General features: G+C 42.0%; 1 protein-coding gene across 7 annotated transcripts in view; it reads left to right on the top strand.

Moving 5' to 3' along the window:
* Positions 1–26,473, top strand: part of PPFIBP2 (PPFIA binding protein 2) — a 191,072-nt gene that overhangs the window by 28,735 nt on the left and 135,864 nt on the right. For 5 of the 7 annotated variants that reach the window (XM_029911430.1, XM_029911429.1, XM_029911426.1 and 2 more), the window contains exons 1-2: positions 8,737–8,818; positions 19,747–19,844. In XM_029911430.1, coding sequence (XP_029767290.1) covers positions 19,781–19,844 — 64 coding nt within the window. In that variant the 5' untranslated portion in view covers positions 8,737–8,818; positions 19,747–19,780. Of the gene's footprint in view, positions 1–8,736; positions 8,819–16,079; positions 16,149–19,746; positions 19,845–26,473 lie in introns of those variants that run through there. The other 2 variants (XM_029911424.1, XM_029911425.1) reach the window with 2 other exon arrangements.

Genomic DNA, 26,473 nt, shown 5'->3' with positions numbered 1-26,473 from the left:
AGAGGGCATCATCTTTAAATAAGCCTGATGATGTATCCAGTTACTTACAAATGGCTTCACAAAGCACTTCAAGGAGAAAAATGTTAATTAAATCATTAAACCTTTACAAAGTCGAAAAGATAAGTATTCATTTTAAAAATATAATATTTATTTAAAGCCAGCTTCAACTCAACCCGTTAACTCATGTGAAAACTACAATTGCCTTAACTTTACTAGGACTTTAACTCAAGTTAAGAACACACCTTTTTTTTGTTTTTTTTTGTTTTGTTTCGAAGACAGTCCCAAGAAGCTTAGGCCATGTCTACACTACAGGCACTACAGAGGCACAGCTACGACTCTGTAGCTATGCCGCTGGAACCCCCCAGCGTAGTCGCTTCCTGCAGTGCTGGGAGGGGTTTTTCTGCCACTGTAGGAACTCCAGCTCCCTGAGCGAGGATAGCTGGGTCAACAGAAGCATTCTTCTGTCAACCTAGCTGCCTCTGTACTGGGGTTAGGTCAGCATAGCTCCAGCACTCAAGGGGGTGGATTTTTCACCTCCCTGAGTACGGTCGCTATGTTGACCTAAGTTTTCATTGTAGATCAGGCCTGAGTCATTGTGTCTGTTTTAGGACTTCGTTCTTCTCTGTGGCCTGAGCCCCCTCTGCTTTTTACTGGCTGAAAATCCCTGCCAGCATGACATGAACTTGCTTTTTTGGGCCTGGGTATTAACCTTTTTTGAGCAGCTTCTCTGAAACATAGAGGAATCTGACAATTGCCATTATACCTCACTGTCCACTGGAGCTAGTTTCTATGCTAGTCCCCATCCAGATAAAGAGTTCATAACTAAGGCTACGTTTTAGTCATGGGTATTTTTAGTAAAAGTCACGGACAGGTCACGGGCAGTAAACAAAAATTCACGGCCCGTGACCTGGCCATGACTTTTACTTATATAGCCCTGACTAAAGCTTGGGGAGAAGGCTTGGGGCGGGGGGGAAAGCAGGCTGGGACAGGCTCCCTACCTGGCTCCTGAGCGCCACGTGCTGCCTCTGCTCCACCCCAAGCCCTGGTTCTGCAGTTGCCATTGGCTGGGAACCGCGGCCAATGGGAGCTGCAGGGATGGTGCCTGCAGGCAGAGGCAGCAGGTGGAGCTAGGAGCTGTAGGAGGGGAGTTCCTGTAGCCCTTCCAGGGAATCCGCCCTAGGTAAACACCACTCCGCACCCCAATCCCCGGCCCTGAGCCTCCAAAACTTCTGCAGCTGGGAGGCCGGGGAGGGGGGACAGGAGACTGCCCCAGCAGCAGCTGGTGCGACTGGCCCAGGGGCTGCCTGAGCTGTTCAGGTGGCCCCCGGGCCAGGCACACCAGCCACTGCAGAAGTCACGTAGGTCACGGAATCAGTGACTTGCGTGACCTCCGTGACAAACACTGAGCCTTATTCATAACCTCCTAGTGACCTCACAGGTGCATTTATTTTATAGGGTTCTTTGATTTAGGTTCTCTCTGTGTTAATGTTATTGTGATGGGGTGGGACTCACCACTATGGTGCCTCCTGCTGGCTGTCATAGGAATTAGCTCTTCTTGCTAGCACGCCCTCTTCTGGTGGTGCCTCGCTGCCGTCCCTTTCGTTCCGTGCCATTCCCAGGACTGCGGGGTCCTCTTCAGCGACACTGCCCTCCGGCTGAGCCACACTCTGTGTTCCCCCCCCTTCCGGGGAACCTGCAACTCTGTCCGGCCATTACCTCAGTGGCAATTACAGTCCTTTGTCCCGGGGCCACTTCCCATGTGGCTCCAGCATCCTTTTCTGCCCTTACCTCATGGCCTCAACCTCCAGACCCTAACAGCCTGCCAAGAGCTTTCTTTAGCTCCCCCAGTCCCTGCTTGCAGCACTGAATTGTCCCAAGTGCTGTTCTTCTCCCCTTGTGCACCAGTCAGCTACTGCTCTGCCCTTTAGCCTTCTTATATGAGCCTGCTGGGCCATGATTGGCTGCTCCTCTCAGCCCCTTTCTAATTGTCTGTCTCTGTCACAGCCTCCCTAGGGCTGCTTTTAACCCCATTTCTGCCAGTGAGGGGCAGCTGCCCCATTACAGTTATACCTGGAGAGTTTCCTATCAATAATTCATAGAATGCATTTCATTAGCACATTTGCTATTAAGGATATACAATTTTGTGCATGCTGTATGTGTAGTATTGATAACAGAGTGCACCTTCTTCCATAAACTTGTGCACATAGAGTAATTTGTGGAAAGAATTTGCATACATCAAGGGAGAATAGATGGCTGTGTTTCAATGTAGGAGCTGTGGTTTTGTTTGAATCGTGAACCCTTCGGTGGGATAAAATGACAAAACATTTGCTAAGTTGGTGACCGCATTCCTAAAGCTGTTCTCTATTTGTGTTCCAGGTGAAGTCATATCTCACTAGTTACTAAACTCTAATCCTGCTATATTTTCTTTTCATGTTGTAGAACAGAGAGATGAGTCACAAATCAATTCACTGCACCCTGTAATCTGGCAGGGGCCAGGGCATTGTATAATTTCTAGCCACGTAGTTTCTTGCGGTAGCAAATAACCTGGAAAATCTGAGCAACTCACCCTGTTTTATTGTACAAGAAAAAAAAGTTACTTCATATGGTGCATTGGTGTCGTCATGACATTAAAAGATCCACTGTCAAATAAAATTGGGAAATAGTAACAAAGTGAGATGCATTTTTTATTTTGGAGTAATGCAGATTTCCTGGACCTTAATATAGCAACTCCAATAAGGGTTGAGCTTTAAGTTCCACAATTAGTGGTAAAAATGAGCTCTGAAGTACACCTTGAATGGGTAAAAAAATTTCCATGACACAAAGGAGCATTTTTTAAAAGCAATTAGGGACACTCAAGAATTTGAAGCCCAACATTTATCTTTCCTTAACATTGTTATAATTTGATAGGGAATATCTTCTGCATCTAAATAGTTACTTTGAAAGAAAGTGAATAAGCAGTGCCGTTATTTTGTGCTCCCTCTAACCATCATAATTTTCAGAGCTGTGCAAATATCTTTGTCAAATGGGGAGAATCATGTTTTATAAAATGAAAAAACTGTTTTGAACCTAAGCCTTGTTTTTGAATGCATACGTTTTAGATCAATATAGGACTTTAAATTAATTGGCTCCCTCTGCCAGTTTTCTGATCTCTGATCTCTCTCTAAGGTACCTGTGACTTGCTGTGAAAACCCATCTCTTCTCTACACCCTCTGTACCTTTGTTAGATCTTAACAAGTATAGTATGAATTATAACATTCTCAGGTAGTCTATAGCAGCGATACTCAGACCTCAGTGGTTCAGGAGCTGAATTCGCGATCAGCATTACCCAAAAGAGCCACAGTAGTGTGAATTCATTGTTTCATTTGCTATAGTAGTGTATATTCGTATTTAAACAATATGACAGAGGAAATATTTAGTTTTTTATATAGATATATAGGTTAATAACTTAGATTGGTTAATAATTAAATTAGCAGTTTTAATATGTGCTGCAAAGAACCGCAGGAGACACGTTAAAGGGCTACTTGAGGCTCATGAGCCTCAGAGTGAGTTTCACTGCTATAGGGGTTGGTGCATCCCAATCTAGAGTACATGATACAAACCATGGTAAATCAAACTGGAGGTACTAGGTCCTCTCACAGAGAAAGCAGGGCTTTATAACTCAAGGGAGACCTTATGTTTGCAGTGAGATTGAAATCCACGCTCTACTCATGTGGCTTGATGGACACACAAGACCTGGATTAGAGGTTCTACTGACAAGGGCTGCTGGGGAGGCAGAGTCAGCTCAGCTCATGCATACTGGTAAAACAGGTGGTTAATTAGTGTAATAAAGATGGTATTAGGGTTAGCAGACTGTTCAGTAAGTGTTTGTGAGTTGTCATCTTATCAGATGCAGAGCTTGACAAGCCATTTTGTGGCAGCCTCATCGGCTAAGTGCAGAGCCCTCAGACCACCATCAAATCTGATCAGAGGGCAGTTGATAGTGATGTGAGACATTGTCTTTGGCCACAGCCGCATGTGGGATCCTTTCGTTGGCCCCGGGTGTGAAAGCTGCACATTGACCCTGGCCTTTTCAAAATTGGTTCAGAATGACCCATGAGTGGAGTGTGGCAAATCAAAGCCAGGTACATGCATGGTCCGGTGGGGTCAGTTATAAGAAACTAGTTTTGGAAATCAGCTGCAGACCCATAGTGCATCCCGTGAAGTATTGGATTCATACTGGTGATCCAACTAATGGACTGCATTCAAAGCCCTTTCTAGGGCTGAATCTCAGTCACTTGCTAGCCGACGTTCCTAATGCAGTTCCACCCCCCAGCATTGGAGCCATTGAGCTAGCTCTGAGAATACTGCAGCTTAACATTGAGGAATTGTCGGCAGCCAAATGCAGCATTTTCAGTGTTTGTGGATCACTGTGGGATGGTAAGGGTCAGGCATCTGCAGGTTTGCCTGACACATCAGAATTCCTACAGTGGCCCCTGCCAATGTACCATCAGATATAATGCAAAAAATCATCCACATTTTCAGACAGTTAGCTTTTGAAGACTCAATTTGGGTATCTTATCTTTAAGGCAAAAGTACCTGATTCGCCAGTGCACTTAAGGACTTGCTTTGCTTTCTTTGACTTTAATGCAGGTGCTTACGTACTTTGCTGAATTCAGTCCATAACATGGTAATAAGTTTTAAGAATATATTCTAATTCTAAGATCTACTAAAATAAAGAAAACAAAAATAGGAACATAGGAATTATCATACTGGATCAGACCAGGATTCCATATAGTCCAATAGCCTGTCTCCCACAGTAGCCAGAGCCAACTGCTTCAGAGGAAGATGCAAGAAACCCCATAGTAGTAGGCAGTTATGGCCCCAAGAGAGAGCTTTTTCCTGACCCCCAATAGTTAAAGGTTGGTTTATGCCCTGAAGCAAAATTGTTGGTTTGTTTTAAATATTTACTGTTGTAACTCTGGATCTTCTTATTAACTGTATAAATGTCCAATTTCTCTCAAATCCTACTAAACTTTTGTTCTTAGTGATATCTTGTGGAAATGAGTTCCACAGGTGGAATGTGTAGAAAAAGTGTTTCTTTGTACCAGTTTTAAATTTGCCACCTTTCAGTTTATTTGAATGTCCCCTTTGTATCATGACATAGTGTTGCCAACTCTCATGATTTTATCAACTCGCACAATATTTGGTATTTTCCTGGAAGTCAAGTGTATACCTGAGAATTTCAGCTTTATTTATTTATTTGTTTATTTATTTATTTTTAAGTACGTTTCTAGCCCTTTGTAGTTTTGGAAAAAAGCTTGAAAATGTGAGCTCAGTATATCCTAAAGCCTAAAACACCAGAGGGCAATGAAAAAGAACCCAGCGTTTATTGATTTTTTAAAACTCATGATTTTTTTGTGGCCTGACCCATGGAGTTTTGCATGTTTGGAGTTGGCAATACTGCAAGATGAACCATAGTCCTGGACCTGCCTTCCATATAACACTGATTATCTTGTATGTCTTTGTATTTGTGTTTTTTGGCTCCTTAGATACTTGCTCTTCTTAAAAAAAAAAAAAAGACACTAAGCAACTTTTTCCATATGGAGGATAACAAAAATAAAATAGGGGATGGGAAGCATAATTTATAATTGCATTTAACTGTTACAGCTAGGTTAACTTATTCATAGAATCCTAAAGGTTAGAGCTGGAAAAGAGATATTAGAGATCATCCAGTTTGAACTATATCCCTGTGGATGTGTGTGAACTGTTCCCTTAGGCTCTTTTCTGCTAAAATAATAAGCAGATTTCTAGTGTTTTGTCCTGCTTAAATCCAAAGCAGTGTCTTATATTATTGTTTGTATTGCTTGAAATGCCAAGACAGTACGTGGTAGTTTTCTAATTAGAAACATTTTTGAAATGAAAATGTTTTTTGACAGCGTTAGTGATACTTAGCTATAAAGTTCTCAGAGCATTGTTACGCCACACAATGCAGTAATGCATAATTAATGCATAATTGATGGGAGGATTTGCAAGATCAGTCAGAAGTTACAAGTTTTCTTTTATTAATGGTGGACAGAATTATCTATCTTATCCATGTAATTTTGACAACATATTGGATAAGTTCTTATTTATCCAATTCTTGAATGCTACAGGAGCTAAACAAAACCAATTTGTATAGCTGTTAGTGAAGAGCAAAAATAAGCAGCAAAGTAAATATTTAAGTTTTCACAAAAACAAAGCCCTGTGGAATTTAAAACTAGGCTGAAAGGACCAAAGAGTTTTCCATAGTTGATAAAGCATTTTTGAGAGCGGAGCTGAAGAAATTTCATTTTGCCGCATGCCATTACATCCACGTAGGATTTTATATTTAAGGGTAAGATTTAATACAAACATGAGTCAGGAAATTCAGCTAAAGTCCCAATAGCCACTGAGTCTTAATATTCATGTGCCCTGTGGTGGAGTTACTGCATGGGAATGCCGTCTAAATTTTGTGAATATCAGCCAGAGCATTGCGTTGACATAATTTTATATTTAAAGTATTTTAAAGAGATTGTTTATTGGAATGTGCAATCTCAGATTCAAATTAACAAGTTGAGTGTGTTTATTTGTAAGAGCATAAAGTCAAATGTCTGTTTTGAATATGTGACCATTGCAATTCATGTAATTCATTGTGCATATCACCACTCTGTATGTTGTTAAACCGTTAGTTGAAAATGCCATTATTCTAATTGCTTGTAACTCAGGTCAGCTCTAACTTGTGCCAGCAGTAAGAGCCCCTTTTGTACCTCCCCAGGATCTTCCATACTAGAGGAAATAGCCCAAGTAGACTAGTTTTATAGTCCCTTTGCAACACAATAGTATTGCACTCAGGCTGAGGTTCTGACCCTATGTGTTCTTTACAAAGGCACTCAAAGTGGTAGATTGACTTTAAAGAGGTGCTACCAGTTTTTGAAGCCATTAACAATGTTGGCCCCGGGTTCATTTGAGATCTCCTGACTTCCCACGAATGCACCAGAAAGTGATTACACTTTTGCCTGTATTGGTCCTGCAACATGGAATTTCAGAAATAACTTGTCATTTCATCCCCACCCCACATTTTAAAAAAGTGGCGTAAGTAACTAATGTTGTCCCTGTATTTATTATCTTTCCCTTCAGTCCTTCTGAATAACTGAACATGTCTAGTTTTTTAAAAAAGTTGCTTTTAATGTGTTGTATTTGAAGAGGATGGTATTTTAGTGTTGTTAAACAGCATTTATTTTGTTCTATTGCATGGCAACACAATGTTCTGGAGATAGGGGGGTTAGAGGGTGCTACATAAGTAATATTACTTATGCTGGCAGCAGCTCCAGCTATCATCAGAAATGCATCTATTCCCAGCAGCTGTGGATAGTTATTTAGGGCTAGAACCTATGTAACTTAATTAGGCAAGTATGTTAAGTTTAAAAGGACAGGATCGAAATGAACATGAGAGCTTTGTCAGAAGGCATTACACCAGAACTGCTGGACCACATTATAGGGGGGAAGCAGCAATTACAGCCAGAGAGTCTGTAGGGTGCGTAGATATAGGTGAAGTGTATGTATAGGGAGGACGCATGAAGGAAAAGGAACAGGAGTACTTGTGGCACCTTAGAGACTAACACATTTATTTGAGCATAAGCTTTCATGGGCTAAAGCCCACTTCATCAGATGCATAGAATGGAACATAGAGTAAGAAGATATATATACATACAGAGAACATGAAAAGGTGGAAGTTGCCATAGGAAAATGGAGAACAGTAAAGGAAGGGAGGGAAAGCTGAAAAGCCCTTAAGGTTTCAGAAGTCTGCATGCAATTGAACAAAGCATATAAACTTTTCAGGATTTAACCAAGCCATTTGATGTTTGTTTGTATCATGGAGTAATAAGATAATAATAGAAGTACAATGCCCAGCATTTTGAATCTTTAAAGCACTTAAAATATGTTTTTACAAGATCCCTGCAAGGTATAGGTATTATTATTATTATATGCATTTTATAAATGGGGAAGGGGGTTAAGTGTCTTGTCCAAGGCCAGCCAGGAAATCCGTGTAAGAGCTAGGGCTAGAACTCAAGATTTCCTAAGCTTAAACCACATCTCTGTTAATAGCTAACAGCATTAGCAACTTGATTATCATGAGTAGGCTTGAGAGTTAACATCTGGTTCACGAAAAGGAGAATTGAGGCAGTTCCCATCTCTGACTGGTTGCAGATTCAAGGCAGCCACATAGTTAAAAATTTGATTCAGGCTTTTCACAGTCATGGAAAAAAAATAGATTAAAAAAATAAACAAAACATTCAGGATTATATTTTGTGGAGAACAGGAAAGTCTGGGGACTTTCTACATTGGTGGGTTTCTGTAGGGGAACCAGGGTAAGCAATAAAGCAGTTTGAAAGGGGAAGTTGTCCCCTAAGTACAATAGTTTTGTTGGAGTCTATTTTCACCTACTTGAAATTAGAGGCACTGTTCCAGGTAAAACCCCTCTTCATCCTCTTCAAAACTGGTTTGAAATGCAAATCATAGATTAGGATTTGAACAGTATAACTGACTGAGAAAAGGAAGCAGGATGTATTAAGACCAGTTTGTTCTTAACTTCCTGACAGATCCTATTACTTGTATGTGGTTGAACTTGAGTAATTACGATAAATAAGATCACAGCGTTTTTATATGTGGGTTGGGCTCCAGATTATTGTAGGCATGTGTCTTAGGGTGGTGGTTATATTTGGGGATTGTCATTTGTTTGGTAGTGAGGCTACAACTATTAGCAATGAAAGACTTCACAGATCAGAGCAAAAGGAAAACCTCACATTAGGGACCTGTAAAGGTGAGTGAGTTGCTTTTGTATTTCCCTGACTACCTGATTTATATACATTTATTTAGATTTGCTTTAACTTAGAGGTTAAAATATCTTTTTTCAAACTTGTTAGATATTGAAACAAAGCTATTCCTCCAAAAATAGTTTTTCTTCTTACATAGAGATATAAGTCCTTTCATTTTTGTTTTGTTCTTGAAGTTTTACATGTATTGTATTGTAATGCATCTTATGAATTGCACATCTGTTGGTGTCATCTGAGTAGAGAAACTGTCAAACAAGTAAAAATTGCAAAGAGATACCAGCAAATACGTGTCATGTTTCAAGGCCCTGGCCCTACTGTGGGATCTACGCAAGGGTCCCATTGACAAGAGTCCACATTAGCAGACACTTATACAAAATTAGGACCAAAGACTGTAACTGACATCATACAGGATCTAGTGAGCTGCTTGAAAACTCTTGCTTAGACTAGACAAACAAGCAAGAGAGGTGTGTCTGGGGAAAATGAAACTTGCCTGAAGCTCAAGCAACAGGTCTGGCTAGAAAAAGATGTCAAGCAAGTAGTATTACATTGTCATTCTGGAACAAATTACACTGTGCTCTACTTTTTTAATATATTATTTATGATATGGCTTTTGGAGGGTTTTTTTACTTATCTTGACTTTCAGTTGAATAATAAATATATTGTGGCAGGTGTGTACAATGAGAAGTGGTGGTGAGGAAAAAATACAAGGTGTAGCAAGACCATGTAAAATAATGGCAAACTTTTCATGCAGTTTACCACCCAAAATTAACTCATTTTTTTTGCAACTCAGAAATGTAGGGTTTTTTTTTTTCAGTACAATAAATTTTTACTTGACCTAACAGTCTTGTGTTAATATCAAAACTGTAATAAGCTGAACCAATATCACATTCACAATGAAAGGTTGAAGTTTCTGTCATTTTCCTAGTGACTGTTTCCCCCACCTCTAGTCGTAAACACATGCATGTACCCAAACATATATTTTATATTTAGGAAGAGCTCATTTTCTGGCATCTCATGCTAATAATAAATGTGAATCCATCTGGCTGGTTTAAGCATATAGGATGCCATGGCCACAATCTTACACTGCAAATGAGGGGCACATAGTGCAGCTCAGAGGCTGGAGGCTTTAAGCAAACATTTTTTATTACCTCTCTCCCCCCAGTCATGGGCCAGCTGTGCACCAGTCCAGGATCTGGGCTGCTCTAATTTACAAGCTGTCAATGGCCCCAAGAGGCCATTGGATTGCTAGGGAATGTATACATGCCCTATTCTTCAGCCAAAGGAGCAAGGTAGCATAGGAGCCACTAAGGCATCTCTCTGCCACAGGAGGATCCTCCTACACTGGTGAGATTCTTCTGTGACCCAGTATGCCAGCATGAGGGTCACTGCAGTGGCAGAGTGATGCAGAGCAGCCCAGTTGTAGCTGTGAATCAGGGCCAATATCTCTGGTGGGCAAATTTTTTTTCCTGAATCTAATAATTATACCAGCAAATATCACATTAAAAGATGTGGCAACAGGAGACCGGAATCTACCTTAAACTACTAAAACCAAAACACTGGATCAGCAGCATTGAAGCAAGTTTCTATAAACGATGGGGCACATAACAGGTTCCAGAATATTTGTATAAATGATAAATCTGTTTGGAAATACCCAAGTTATGTTTAACTCAATCAATTTATAATGAAGATTAAATAGGTCTGAGGGGAAGCTGACTTACATTCAACATAGTAATTTAAAAAAATCTAAATATTTTTCTAAAAAAGAGAGAGGAGAAAACCATACTTTCAGGTATTTTGAGTGCCATATTGTAACACAGATGTTCTTTACCTCCCTTACCTCATATAACATAAAACATGCAGGTTCTCTGATTCGATATTCCAATTTTTGTTTATTTTGCATGCAATATGAATAAAATATGTAGATATAAATTAACCTGAAATATATTTTACCTTTGTATGATTCAGATAATCAACATTTATATTAATTGTAGAGCTGCGCAAGAGCCAGAATTTGTTCCTTGGGAAATTCCATTATTTTGAAATTTTGTTTTTGTTCTGAGTTGGAATGAACACACATAACACAGAAAAATTTGAAAATTTCCAATGAAATGAAATTTCTGGAAAAAAACTTGGTTTAGGTCCATCAAAATGTTCAGTTTTGATAAATTTGAAACTTTTTGTTCTAATTTTGACTATTTTATTTTATATTCTAATATAAAATAAAATAAACTTTTGAAACAAAAAATTGTTTCAAAATGAAAAATTGAAGTGTGCCATTCAGATAATGTTGACCTTATCAAAACCCCTTGTTTCAATTTTTTTCTAAATGAAATTTCACCAAAATTGATACAGGATAGGACAAGAAGCAATAGGCTTAAATTGCAGCAAGGGAGGTTTAGGTTGGGCATTAGGAAAAACTTCCTAATTGTAAGGGTAGTTAAGCACTGGAATAAATTGCCTAGGGAGGTTGTGGAATCTCCATCATTGGAGGTTGTTAAGAGCAGTTTAGACAGGAATGGTCTAAAATAGATAATACTTACTCCTGCCTTGAGTGCAGGGGACTGAACTAGAAGACCTATTGAGGTTCCTGCCAGTCAATGATTCTGTCCTCTATGATTCTTGTAGAAAGTTTTAATTTTAATGAAATGGCATTTTCAGATGTAAAAACGTTTCATTGGAAAACTTTTGACCAGCTTTAACTGCATCAACCTCTTCTTTTAAAAAGAAAGAAAAGAAAATGCTGCCAAAATTAACATAGCATGGATCAAGTAGGCAAATGAACATAAGAGTCATTCTCCATCCTTGGGGAATCTTAATACATTTATCTTTCCAGTTCATTTCTCTCTGGATCATTGATTTATTTCTACCATTGAGTCCAGGAGAATGTGATGGGACTTTTCTCAGGTTCTAATTCAGCAAACGGTTTAAACATTGCTCATCTCATTCATGAGATTAAGTGCTTTGCTGAATAGAAATGCACTGCTACATAGAGATCTTAGAGCCCAAGACCATCACATCTTAAATGTGGATCAGTCAGTAGGAGTGGCTGATGAGCAATAGAAAGCTGGTATTCCCTTTGGGCTTGCTCATGGAGGAGGGAATAGATAAGTGATGCCCAGAGGATCTAGCAGTATAAACAGGATAAATGGGGCGCAGCTGAGAAAACAATAACTTTAAACTGGGTAAGGTTAGATCTGTGGAAGACACTTTAGGCTATGGAATAGTTTCCCAAGAAAGAGGGGAAGCCTCATTGTATAAGTCACTTAAAAGAGGGAATTGTCCTTCATTGGCAGGAAAAGGACAAGATGACCTAATTATAGGTTGTGTTCATCTCCAAATTCCATGATTATCTGAAGCTTGGAATACTTTTGGGGAGGTTGCTTTTTTGTGTTCTCCATCTCCCACTCCCCTCTCCCCCATCCCCAAATTCACTTGTCAAGCTTATTTCTAGTAGGTTTGGCGAAAAACCCAAAATGAAAAATTCTGTGGCTTTTTCATCAAAATTATTTTTCAAGAAAAGTTTTTGATTAATGCTAATTTCTAGACCTAGAAACTCAATCATCTTTCTAATACAAAAAAGTGAGGAAGAAAGAACTCTCCAAAGATTCAACGTCTTGTCTCTTCTTAGGTCTTTTGCCAGCAGGAAATCTGACCAGTCAGTTCAGTTTTACACCCTGGATATTTAATTATCAAATAATTCTTTTTGTAGCAAACCTCAAACTGAAAACAAATCCAACACAATGCAGATCATGGTCTCTTCCATAAGTAGGAAGTCAGACCCTTTGTTTGAAAACAAGAACTGAGAAGGAAATTGAAAGCAAGTAAACCAGTATTAATGGTCCAAGGGCCTTTTATAATTTATTAAGGCACTAAACTTAAGCCTTGTCTACACTGCCACTTTACAGCGCTGCAACTTTCTTGCTTAGGGGTATGAAAAAACACACATAAGCACCCACCCACCCACCCCAAGTGCTGCAAGTTTCAGTGCTGTAAAGTGGTAGTGTAGAGTAGACAGTGCACCAGCGCTGGTAGCTACTGCCCTCGTGGAGGTGGTTTTATGTTGCTAGTGAAGACATATCCTTATTCTCCCAATAGCTGAGATCATATTAAAAACCTGTATATTATCTCTATGGCAATGGATATAATCACAACTTTGGATGAGGTTTCTCCCGTTAGATAATTCAGATGTGAAGCACAAATGGCAATGCAGAATTGCAGTGGGATCACATAGGTATAACAGAACAGGATTTGGCCCACTGTTATTGACTAGTTTTTGGTGCATAGCATCAGATCCAACAGGAAGTAACCTGATCTAGCAATGTTTACTCAACATACTGCAGTGCAAACTTGTTAGGGCCAACCTTGGGGCCATGCAGTCGAAAACTAACTACTTCTGTTGGAGATCGTAGATGAATATTTAGATGTCAGTGCTTATTTTGAAGAGGCGTGCTGGCTTTCCTCTGAGGGACCTACTATGGAAATCGAGGGAAAGTTGAGAAAGTTCTTGTTCTCTGTGTATACAGTGTGAGGGACACATGGCCTCTGGACTTGTTCAAGATTAGTGCATTCTGCACCACATTTCAGAATGCTTAGTTGCCTTAATCATCATATTTCTAGCAGAAATTGTTTTCAGTGTTTCTTGCAGCAGTGTGAAGTTGCCACATATAGAGAATAAATGTGTATGCCTGCTGTAGCTTGTCAAGGTTACAAAACAGCGCTTTCTGCACAGGGTGCTTATAATCAGCTCTATAGAAGGTGGACTCTATCCTTATATGGAAGATACTATCCTGCTTAATTTTAAACGGGTTTGATTTTTTTTGCTTAGATAATCATCTTTTGGGGGGGGCGTAAACTGAGATCATGCCTGTTGTTTTTTTTTTTAAACCTGCCAAAATGGTTGTTTCCATTCCTCTTCTGTATTGATTAAATGAGTGCAGGGGTTAGGAATAGGTCGAGTTAGTCTATTAATCTTCCTAAGATTATGAAATAGCATTTTTATTAACATAACAACTTAATAGAAAAAGACCCAAAGTAAAAATGTAGTGTTATTCCCCTTGGATGGATTGGAGAATGATTCCCTTCTGCTTCTCTATCTGATGTGAAGACATCAATTTATCCAACGCTACAAGCTGTCTGTGGCGGGGCTGGAATTTGAACACAGTCGTTCTCGATCCCACTCATGTCTCTGTTCCTCTAGATAGCACTACTGTGTTAGAATGGACAGATGAGCCGTGTATAAATAGACATAAGAACACAAAAAATTAGTAGTGCAATGATTAAACAGAAAGGTCATTTATCATTAACTTTGTGAATATTTCACCAACCCCTGTGGAGCATGCATCACAGAATTATTGATTTGTAACTGGAGTAAGTTATCTTTACTTGATAGCAAACATAGGGACCTGATAACAACATACTTGAAGACTAAGGGCTATTATAAAGAGGATGGTGATCATTGTTCTCCATGTCTGCTCTTGTTAGGACAAGAAGTAATCAATTTAATCTGCAGCAAGGGAGATTTAGGTTAGATATTAGGAAAAACTGTCTCCCTATGATAGTTAAGCACTGGAATAAGATTCGAAGGGAGGTTGTGGAATCCACGGAATCGGGGGGGGGGGGGGGGGGGGGGGGGAGAGGGGCGAGGAGAGATATTAATGACAGATAACTGTCAGTGATGGTCTAGGTATACTTGGCCTGTCTCAGCCCAGAGGGCTGGACTCGGGGCCGGCCTTAAAATGTTGTCCTGGGCGAACTTGTATTTTGGCACCCCATCTCCCCCTCCCATCATCATCACTGGCTCCTACGGGCTCCCTGGGCTCCCCTCCTCCCATCACCTCCAGGCCATTACCTGTACTTCATATGGAATGTCCACAGGAAAGTCCATTCAATGTAGATGGGCGGCTCCCATGGTCCATTGTGAGTTAAGTGTCCCTTGATGAGCCACTTTCTTTGACTAGTCCCTTCAGGATGTGCTGGCTAACTACCTTGTGGGCATTACCCCAGGAGCAAACATTTGAAACACAGGTATAGAGCCAATACTCATAACTTCAAATACAAAAATGATACATGCATAAAAATAGCATAAACATATTCAGCAAGTCATAACCTTTTCATAGACATCTTACATGCCACATTTTGTACAAGATTATTGCAAATATATAACAGTGGTTGCAATGATGATCTACATGGTCATGTTTTAATCAGATAACATCACAATGAGTAACTAGCAAATTCCTAGGCCACTGTCAGCAGAAGCAAGGATGGAATGGTATATGGTGTATTGCCACACTTACTTCTGTGCTGCTGCAGTGGCTTCTGGCGCTTGGCCTGCGGCTCAAGGCAGGCTTCGCGTTGTGTCATGGGGGCTGCATCTTGCCAGAGCCCACAGCCCTCCTGCAGCCCCTAGCCACTCCTGGCTCATCACAAGCATTTTGACAGGAAGTACCAAGTAATAACAATAATAAAACGTGTGTGTGTGTGAGAGAGAGAGAGAGAGCGCGAGAGCGAGCCTGTGTGTGTGTGACAATCTGTGTTGGAGGACTGTGAGAGACCGTGTATATGGGTATGAGAGCCGTGTGTGTGTGTGTGTGTGTGTGTGTGTTAGGGAAGTTTGAGAGACAGTGAGCGCACTGTCACGTTAAGTCCGTCCTCCCCCACCACGTGGAAGTTTCGCTCCTCCTGGCCCCCGCCAGAGACCGAGCGGCACAGGGCCACAGTCAGGGAGGGACTCGGCTCCACTCCAGGCAGGGAGTGGGGGGTCGCGCCGCCAGTGACTGACCACACTGGCCCGGGCTCCCCGGGGCTGGGGCAGAGCCAGAGCCCTCAGCTGGCCGGCTGAGGAGCGAGGGAGGGAGGAGCCCACTGGCCCAGTGTGGGGGAGGGGCCGGAGAAGAGAGGAGTCCGGCCACAGCCAGCCAGGGGAAGCCCGAGCCCCTTGTGGCACCCCCCTGGCTACTGCACCCTGGGTGTGGGCCCCGTTTGCCCAGCCCTAAGGACTAGATGACCTTGAGGTCCCTTTCAGATCTACATTTATGTTCATATCTATATTTTCCACTGTGGCAGGTTTGCTACTGAGCTACGATGTTTCTTATGGTACAAAGATTTGGAGTCTTAGCCTTAGGTACTCTTTCAGTATTGCATGACTGTTTCCCTGGTAAACAAAAAATGGATAATTATATTTTAATGCACAATTCTATTTTATGCCTGATTGATTCTCATCCTAGTGTTTATCTCCAGGAAGCTTGCTATTATGAGAATAAACGTGGGTGTTTAATTACCAGCGACGTCATTGAAAGTGGACACTGGAACTACCATAGGGTGAATACCAGACAAAAATATCTTCATATACATATAGCTTGTCATTTGAGATATTTATTTATTAACTTTTAATTTATTAATTATTTTTAAAATAATAAAATTATCCAGGACTCTAGGTACCCTAATATAACTACTCCTACAATAAATACAATTGAATTAAATCTCATCTCATCATGCGTTTCACAGGAGCTCGGCCAACCACTTCATCATATAGGAAGCATATCCTCAGCCTTCTACAGAGATTCTGTCAAAAATGGCTTTTGTAGCATGCCTTGGAAGTCAGCAAATTTGGGCTATTTCAGATCAAGGACTAATAGCTGTCTTTATTCTTTGGAATCTAAAGGATCAAAAAACATAATATATATGGAGATATACCTATCTCATAGAGCTGGAAGGGACCCTGAAAGGTCATCGAGTCCAGCCCCCTGCCTTCACTAGCAGGACCAAGTACTGATTTTGCCCCAGAGCCCTAAGTGACCCCTTCGAGGATTGAACTCATAACCCTGGGTTTAGCAGCCCAATGCTCAAACCACTGAGCTATCCCTCCCCTCCACTGTCTATTTAAGTAAATAGAAAGATAAGGAAGGCTGGTTGTGGCATTCCCCCACCTAAAAAAGATAGTTTAATGACTGGCTATTTTAACGCAAAGTATTGCACTGTCAAATCTGGTATTATTCATGTGTTTTTTCCATACTCCACCACTGTATTAATCAAGAAAAAAAAATGCAGTACAGTTCTACCTGAAAATTGGCACCCAGGGCAACTGCCCTGCTCTCCAACCCTTAGAACTGGTGCTGGTATTCATATTAGTAATCGTATGACATGAAAAGGAACGCCTCACATTTCCTCCTTAATCATCCCTTTTAAGTGAATTATGGCCAGAACTTCTTTGCAGAATCACTTGCTAAAGTTTGTCACTTTAAAACAGCATAACCTAAAGTTCATTTTAGGTGAGCATGTTTTTTCACATCTTAAAAAGGAATAACTCTCCCTCTAAATCCTTCTGTGAAAGAACTTGTTTAGCCACATTTGTTTGTTGGATTTTACAGTCAAATAGAAATGTCCCAGTACAAACACATTCAACAAAGACCCTTGCATGGCTCTGAATTAGGTTAATCTTAGACTACTATTCAGAAATTTCACTTCTGAGAAGCAATGCTTGGTGTGAGAGCAATCTGGTTCATTCATTCAGAAAAAGCTAATTTAGTGTTCTCATAGCTATTTATCATTAGTTAATCAAAATAGACTCAATTGTCTTTCTATACACATCTTGAGTACTTGGGGCGCCTGCTGGTGGAAAGTCTACTCGAAAGGAGGTACAGCCTAAGGTGAGAAGCCACTGAACCCAGCGCTTAAGTAAAGCCAGGAGACGACAAATGAGAAAACAGGGATGGAAGTGAGGGTCACAGGATCAAAAGCAGGGAGCTAGAGGGAGACACAGAGAACCCTGGACAGTGCCCACTGCTCCTCGAAGGCATCCAGGGAGCCAGTGGACGCGACCCAGAGGAACATTGTCCTCTTATTGGGTGAATGCACCTAGGGTTCAGAAACTTGCAGGAGAATATAGTTTGTAGTTCCCAGAGCCACCAAGGGATGAATCAAGCCCCCCTGTGGAAGAACAGACAGAACACAAAATGCTGATTAAAATTCCTTACCGAGACCTGCAACACTTGATTTGCATGTTATAGTGATGTGAAAAGTAGGCAAGAATGTAGAAGTGAAAGGCCTATTCAGCCAGAGCCGGCGCTGGGCATAAGCAGACTAAGCAATTGCTTAGGCCCCGAGCAGCTGGGGGTGTGTGTGTGAAGGGGGTTATTAATTATGAGTATGTGTTGTGGCAGGGGTGGAAGGAACATTTTTAGTGCCACCTAGGGCCCACAATGGGCTAGCACCGGCACTGAATAATTCAGTGATAGCCTGGACATTGGTTCCATACCTCAGCCATAAAATGGACATATGAGAAGTTTTACTTCAAAGGTATTCTTAGCACCAGTGGGGCTGGAAGGATTGCAGAAGTGGGGGAGGGGAGCAGCTTGGCCTGGCCACCGCTTCTTCATGACAGAGGGGTATCTAGGCCAAGGGCAGGAGGCCTGCCGTTACACCACCCAGGTTCGGTCAGGGGCCAAGCGGGGAGCCTGGGACACCTCTTCATTGCGCCCTACTGAAATCTGGTTCTCAGAAGTGAGGGGCATGGCCCTGCCTTTAAAAAATTGGGAGGCAATGTCCCCCCTCCCCCACGTATCCACCCCCGTCTCCAGCATCCGCCCCTAGCACAGGCTGCCAAAAGGTGGTGCATGTTCTGTTTTCTTTTGAAATGTTATCTGTTGATGACAGGAACTGTTACTAGGAAAGGAATCTGGCAGGGGAGTTACATGATCTTTGACCCTTTTCGGAGTTGAGATATTTTTGGAAAATATTGCCTGGGATTTTACAGTAATATCTCTGATATCAGGTGGGAACTGAACTTTCAACAGAAACTTAACTCTGCTTTAGAAAATGGGATGTTAAGTTAGGAAGAAGATAACGGTGGGAGGCTAGAGCCTCCCTGCAATGGAAATATTAAACTTGTGCATACCCGGGGGAGCAAGAGCGGGACCCAAAGATGCTGGAGCAGCAGGACATGCGAATGGACCAGGCAGCAGGACCCAAAGGGGTTGGAACAGGCCTGGGATCAGGTAGGAAACCCCAGGACCCTTCTGCCCAGCCTGCTGCTGAGTCTTAATACCTCCCCTCAATCTTCCTCCTGCCCCTTCACCCCCCACTTGCAGGGAGCTCCTTCCCTTTCACCCCCACAGATAACTATATAGCTACTTCACTGAGTGAAATGATTGAGGGAGCATTTTGGCCACTTGTACAGAAAAAGAGAGATCTATTTTCAATATGTTGTGGAAGAAGCAGCCGAAAGCTTGGACAATAGCCTGATTGTGTGGAGAGAGGAGTCAGGGAAGACACTAGACTGTGAGCATTGATTTATGCTGAGTTGTATCACTGGAAGAGCACAGGGCACCTAGAGACAGGGATTCAGAGGGTAAGGAAGTGCAAGATGCTTACCAGGGAGGTTTGGTGTCTGTGGTCTTAGTTCCATTCCCCACTCCCCAGGCAGCCTCTGTCAGTCAGAGTCTTCGGGAGCCACACCAGTGGTATAATAATGTGTATAAAAATGTCATACTCCACTGGAAACCCCGGGAACGATGGTAGCCCACAATTGTCTGACCCCTGTTAAGAGCGTGAATCCTCCTTCCCCCTCAAATGGGGAGGGTGGGAGAGAAGCAAGCCTAGTATCTGGAAGAAGACTTCGCCTCTGTTTAAGAAAGAGCTCATGTCTGAATCTCAAGCCTTCCATTCACATTTTAAAATCTGATATTGCTGATTTTGGTGAAATTACATAGAAGAAAAAACTAAGGTAAACGTAAATGAACAGCTGGAAATGCTGAGCTAAAATCGGTTTTTATGGCATTGTGCCTTATTTTGCCAGTGGGTGAATTTAGTTCACATGGTTCAGTTTACAGCAGAGCCATATTGAAATACATACTCTAAAATGTCTGTGTTTTAGTGTAATATGTATGACTTCATCTCCCTCTTCTTTTATTTTTTCCAGTACGAGGAATAAAGGTTTGGGCAAGTCAGAAATCATGGCTTCTGATGCTAGTCATATGCTTGAAGCAGCCCTAGAGCAGATGGATGATATCATTGCAGGTATGGTACTACTTTATTTGAGATTGGATTGGAACCTGATCCTGAAAAATGCTGAGTAGCTGCAACTCCCTTTGACAACCAGTGAGAGTTGGGGCTACTCAGGACCTTTGTTTTTGTTTCCAAACTTTGTCTTTGAGTCAATCTCTCTCTCCACTCCCTCCCCGCTGCAAGCACTTCCCCCCAAACACATTTCAAAGACAAACAATAACAGTTTGGACACTGGAAAACTTCACATCTGCAAGATTATTTTAGATAAATCAGCTAAAAACCACACCTCATAGTATTGCCGTAGGACAAATTTACCTCTCCGTAAAGTTATAGGAGGAATTAAACACACACTAGCATGTGTGGTAGAGTCCCTGCTAGCTGGAGCTTGTTCTGTTGAAATCTCATGAACATTATAATAGGTACTAATTCCCAAATTTGCCTTACAGCATGGGCCTGGTTACTGGGAAACAGCTCACAGTTTGGGTATTAAATGTTGAATTTCAAAAATTAAATTTGTTGTTTGCAAAACTACTTCAGAGATCTTGCCAAGGCTGAACCATTCAGTGTTTTTTTGTTGTTGTTGTTGTTTTAAGTGATGTGCTGCTAGTTTTGTTTCAGTGTTCTAGGGAGTGAGATTATATAATTTATTTGCTCTATGCCAGTGTGACAGATTTATGTTACCAATCTGCTTGAGGCGTCAAGTAATTAGGCTGAGGCCACAGGATCGTGAGGGGAGGGGATGGAGGAGCACACCAAGTGTCTAAGTTTTATAGCTTTATTAATAAAATAACAGCGGTGGGGTGCTTCCCACGTCACTTAGGGGAAGGAAGAAAGCGTTAGTGCCCGTACCCTAGGCCACTTTTATACTTACACATGTACAACCCAAGGCTGGCCAAGCCTGGGTGTAACGTAAGAAGAAGAGGGGGAAGGGTGGACGAGAGTTCTGTCCTGTGCACAGGCCATCCAGGGTCCGCTGTTGATCTCCAATTTGCTTCAGCTCTCAGGAGGGTTTTGAGTCCTGGGGTCTTTTGGGGGCATTTCATTCAGGGACCGCTGTCCCCCGTGCTCTTTGTACCAGTCCAAACCGGCCTTCCGTGGCTCCCTCAGCTTTCCCAAAACACACCGGCTTCAGGGACGCGAAACTGTTGTTTTCCCCCTCGCTGACCTTCGTTGTCTCATTAGTTTTTGCAGCCCCTGCAGTCTTGTTCAGCTGAATCCTCCTTTCTCACGGTTGGTCAGGGTTGGAATTCAGGCCCCCGTCTTTCTTGGCAGGCAGCCGAGGGTCGATTGTCTGCCGTGACCTTGGGCTGGAGTCAGCGTCTTATCTTCAGACCTAGCTGGAGCGTCGAGTTAACCCGTTCTCTTCTCCCTCCCTCCCCTCTTCGGCCTCTTGCAACCTGCAAACGAACCTTTCACTCCACATTCACACCTTTCATAGATTCTAGGATTCATAGATTCATAGATTCTAGGACTGGAAGGGACCTCGAGAGGTCATCGAGTCCAGTCCCCTGCCCGCATGGCAGGACCAAATACTGTCTAGACCATCCCTGATAGACATTTATCTAACCTACTTTTAAATATCTCCAGAGATGGAGATTCCACAACCTCCCTAGGCAATTTATTCCAGTGTTTAACCACCCTGACAGTTAGGAACTTTTTCCTAATGTCCAACCTAGACCTCCCTTGCTGCAGTTTAAGCCCATTGCTTCTTGTTCTATCCTTAGAGGCTAAGGTGAACAAGTTTTCTCCCTCCTCCTTATGACACCCTTTTAGATACCTGAAAACTGCTATCATGTCCCCTCTCAGTCTTCTCTTTTCCAAACTAAACAAACCCAATTTTTTCAGCCTTCCTTCATAGGTCATGTTCTCAAGACCTTTAATCATTCTTGTTGCTCTTCTCTGGACCCTCTCCAATTTCTCCACATCTTTCTTGAAATGCGGTGCCCAGAACTGGACACAATACTGCAGCTGAGGCCTAACCAGAGCAGAGTAGAGCGGAAGAATGACTTCTCGTGTCTTGCTCACAACACACCTGTTAATACATCCCAGAATCATGTTTGCTTTTTTTGCAACAGCATCACACTGTTGACTCATATTTAGCTTGTGGTCCACTATAACCCCTAGATCCCTTTCTGCCGTACTCCTTCCTAGACAGTTTCTTCCCATTCTGTATGTGTGAAACTGATTTTTTCTTCCTAAGTGGAGCACTTTGCATTTGTCTTTGTTAAACTTCATCCTGTTTAACTCAGACCATTTCTCCAATTTGTCCAGATCATTTTGAATTATGACCCTGTCCTCCAAAGCAGTTGCAATCCCTCCCAGTTTGGCATCATCCACAAACTTAATAAGCGTACTTTCTATGCCAATATCTAAGTCGTTAATGAAGATATTGAACAGAGCTGGTCCCAAAACAGACCCCTGCGGAACCCCACTTGTTATGCCTTTCCAGCAGGATTGGGAACCATTAATAACAACTCTCTGAGTACGGTTATCCAGCCAGTTATACACCCACCTTATAGTAGCCCCATCTAAATTGTATTTGTCTAGTTTATCGATAAGAACATCATGCGAGACCGTATCAAATGCCTTACTAAAGTCTAGGTATACCACATCCACAGCTTCTCCCTTGTCCACAAGACTCTATATCCTATCAAAGAAAGCTATCAGATTGGTTTGACACGATTTGTTCTTTACAAATCCATGCTGGCTATTCCCTATCACCTTACCACCTTCCAAGTGTTTGCAGATGATTTCCTTAATTACTTGCTCCATTATCTTCCCTGGCACAGAAGTTAGACTAACTAGTCTATAGTTTCCTGGGTTGTTTTTATTTCCCTTTTTATAGGTGGGCACTATATTTATATTTAACCCTTCCTGAAATACTTTGCAATGCCTATAACAGCGTTAGCAACATACACTGCTGATTTGCCTCCCCAGGGGACCCCCTGAGGGAGGGGGGCCATTGGGGTGTGACACCAGCACTACAACTCCCAGCGCTAAATTATGCATCTGCCTGCACAGTGATGGAGATGGTGCAAGGAGCAATTTTCAGTCCTCTGATATACCCACACAGAAGCAAGTATATCTGTCTCCTAGCAATCCAGTATACAAGAAGGGGGCAAGACCTCTGTGGTTAGGATTCCATTGGCCTTTGGGTTGGCATAGGCACCATCATAAACTGAGCACACTCCCAGGGTAAATATCTGGGCAGAGCTATGACCTCACCCTCTGCACAATGAGAGAGCACTTGTCACAGCTTTTTAAGTGTGTAGTAATGTCCTGAACCTCATTCTTTCCTACTACCCAGGGAGATGAATCCAGCCTTTGGCACTTCAGTTGTGCATTTCTTTACGACTTCCCAGTAAAGCTCAGCCTCAAGAGGCTCATAATGGAACCTCAAAATATTGGTGCGGAAGTACCCCATAACTCCAAGTTATAGGTTCCTGTCCAGGATTTTTATTTTAAAGGATCTGATCCAACCACAAATGTCCTCCTTGTTCTGGGCTCACAAGCTGTAGCAGGTCATAGATAACTTTAGCAAATGGGCAACCTAATCTGTAAAGGTAGAGAACATATAGAAAATACTTCCATAGTTTCCAAGTCCAGAAGGTACCGCTGTGATATCTGGTGATATCTGGTCTGACTTGAAACATATATGCTGTGTAGGGTTCAACATACCCCCAAACAACTCTTCACGCCAATCAGGACAAGGTCCAGGCAAACTTGATTGTTTAGGAGTATGCATTATTTTTCTTTTTTCAGTTTTTCACCAAACACAAAATCACTTGAAAAATATTTTTGACCAGTAGAAGATTACTAGAATTTTATGTATTGTTTTTCCACCTTTTACCAACTTATGAAACATGCAAACAGAATATTACACTTCGCCACCCCAAAATGGCATTTGTTCCAAACCAAAGGGTCATGTTTTTAGAAACCAGGGGAGTTAGAATAGATGTGTTTTCTCAACTGTAGCAAATGTAGGGTGATGTAATTATTGTGGGTAACATATTCAAAAGTGCTGATGTGCCACTGACTTTCAGTGAGACTTGGGCTCTTGAGTTGCTTTTGAAAATGGGTCATAGGCTCACAAATCACTTAGGCACTTAAAATCACTTAGGCACTTAATTTTTTGTTACCTTATATCTTCTTTCCAAGGGAACACTTTCAGAGGTCAGCACAGGTTGATGATAACATAATATCACATCTTGAATTGTTTTAAAAACTCAATCAGAAACATACATTTGTTCCATTTAAACAAAATCTTTCACATTTGGAATGGTTTCTGTTACAGCTTTTTTGTTGTTTTGATTTTTGAAGTTTTTGTGGGGGATGGAAGAGAAGTTGTAAATGATTCTAACATGGGTTTTAAACGTAGTCATTCCTTAGAATCCGGTCACCTGCAGCAATCCATATTCTAGAATTAGTTGTAGATGCTTCCTAATATGTCTCTGAAGTCTCCCTGCTGTGAGGTATAGGCCATGTGAGCTATAGGCAAACATATATCACTCAGATGACCTACAAGAAGTGCTATGTTTTGTTGTGTGAAGATTCCAATGGTACACAGAGAGAATATCCACTTTAAATACTAATTCCTATAATCTTCTTCCTGAAAAAAGTCAGTCAAGCTACAGGCCATATCAGCCTTTCCATGGAGGAAATGGAGATCCTGTGAATCTGGACAAGGAAAGTTCAGATGCAGAGTGTGCCACCTTTGCTTCATTGCACTGATATTCTAGGAGCTTTTGCAGATGGGAGTTGTGCTCTTATTCATTAGATGACATGATAGATGCTGTTTAGGAGGGAAACTGTAGTGTAAAGTTTGGCACAGCTGCAGGGTGCAGTTTAGTAAAGCATTACATGAGCTAGTTGGGCATATTATGTATTTCTTCTGTAGTGGATTAGTATTTGCACAGTAACTAAGATAGGAGGCCAATTCTGAGTTTTGCGTATGCCTGTGCACTGAAGAATGTACTCTTGTCAGTAAGCAAAGAGATTTCACTCATTCATACTGGGGTTTTGATTGTCCCAGGCTGCCAAACAGTATTTTTTCTTCATTTGGTTGTCATAGCACTGGACATGGGATTACAGGAAAGCAAAGCAACTAGTGTATGGAAGCTTAGCATATTCACTTGCATGGTAATCAGTTGACTGCACATCCTGCTCACAGCTAGTTCATGGTGGTGTTGGTGCCCAAGCTCTGGAAACAAACTGAAGGGTTTGGGCATACCCGTGGGTGCACAGACTTCTTTTCCACAGTGTACGTGCAGGTCATGAGCAAGACAGAAACTTCTTTGAGGAAGCTGATTTGTATAAGAGCAGATCACTGCTCAAATTTTTATTCTAGTGTCCATTAATATTTTCTTCTGTAATTCAGAATCTGAGGGGAAATTGGTTTATTTTAAGATATCATAATTCCCTAACAATGAATTCTGTCAAAATTGAGTAATGTTACTTGAACACATCTATTATTATTATTATTTATTTATTTATTACTTTTACAAAGTTACTTGTTATAAAAGCTCAAAAGACAGGAAATCCTCAGTAAAGTTCTAGTCCTAACCCCTGCATCACTTTATTTCATGTTTTTCCAACATGGGTGACCATGCCCACAGTTCATGGGAAAACTCAGCAGGCTGACCCATGAACTGCATATCCATCTAACACCAGCATGCTGGAGAACACCCTTTCCCATCCTGCAGCACGCTACAGGCCAGAGAGCATAGCATCCCACATCTGACCCTTCACTGCATGGGCTGGAGACACCAACCTGCTGTGGACTACAGACCCACTGTACCCCTTTTCCTTTCCCACTGTGAAATGGAAACTTTATTCTCTGAATATAGGCCAAAGATCAACCTGGATCCTGTCCACTCTGCACATGTGAGCCCCTATAATATTTACCGTAAGAGCCTGTGATTATCCCTATACCTGAAGCAGGATGTAGGTCATTGCATACTAGGAAACTCCATACTCCTTGTCCACATACATAACCAAGCAGATACAGGTTTATTTTGAGTAGCAGCCAGTATAGATCTCCTGCCACTTGGAGAAGGTTGAGTGGAGATTATAATAAAATAGTGAGGGGTTTTTAAGACAGAGGTTCCCAAAATTTTTACTAAGGCAACCCACCAACTGCATTTTGTGAATATATTTTTTTTTTCTGGATCCAAATTCAGAGTGGGGCAGGGCAAAATCATAGGCCAGTGCCATTCTCCTCCTCCACTGCTGCTGCCATTTCCTCCTCCTTGCCCCACTGAGGGGCACCAGTCACCTGCGGCAACCCTGGTACTGGAACCCTAATCCCAGCCCAGCGTGCAGGGGAAGCCTCGGGGTTGGAGAGCAAGCCTGCCCCTCGCTCACCCCGTGGCAGTTGCTTCTGTACCATGGGGTGGGCCCAGCTCCCCATTACAAGTATGGCAACCTGGTGCACAGGGCTGCAACACCACTCAGATTTGGCCCAGCCACCACTCCATCATGACCAGGCCAAATGTGAGTGGCACTACCACCCCATCCACCAGGTCACACCACTTGTAGGACGGGCAGCCAGGCCAAACCCGAGTGGTACTGTGATTCCGTGCACCAGGTTGCAACACCCAGAACGGGGAGCCAGGCCCAGCTCCATGGGACAGGAGTTCCAC

This window comes from Terrapene carolina, unplaced genomic scaffold (genome assembly GCF_002925995.2).
Source record: "Terrapene carolina triunguis isolate 2854851 unplaced genomic scaffold, T_m_triunguis-2.0 Scaffold96, whole genome shotgun sequence".
Classification (NCBI taxonomy): Eukaryota; Metazoa; Chordata; order Testudines; family Emydidae; genus Terrapene; species Terrapene triunguis.
Note: the sequence above shows the minus strand (reverse complement) of the source record. Positions and strands in the feature narration are given on the sequence as shown.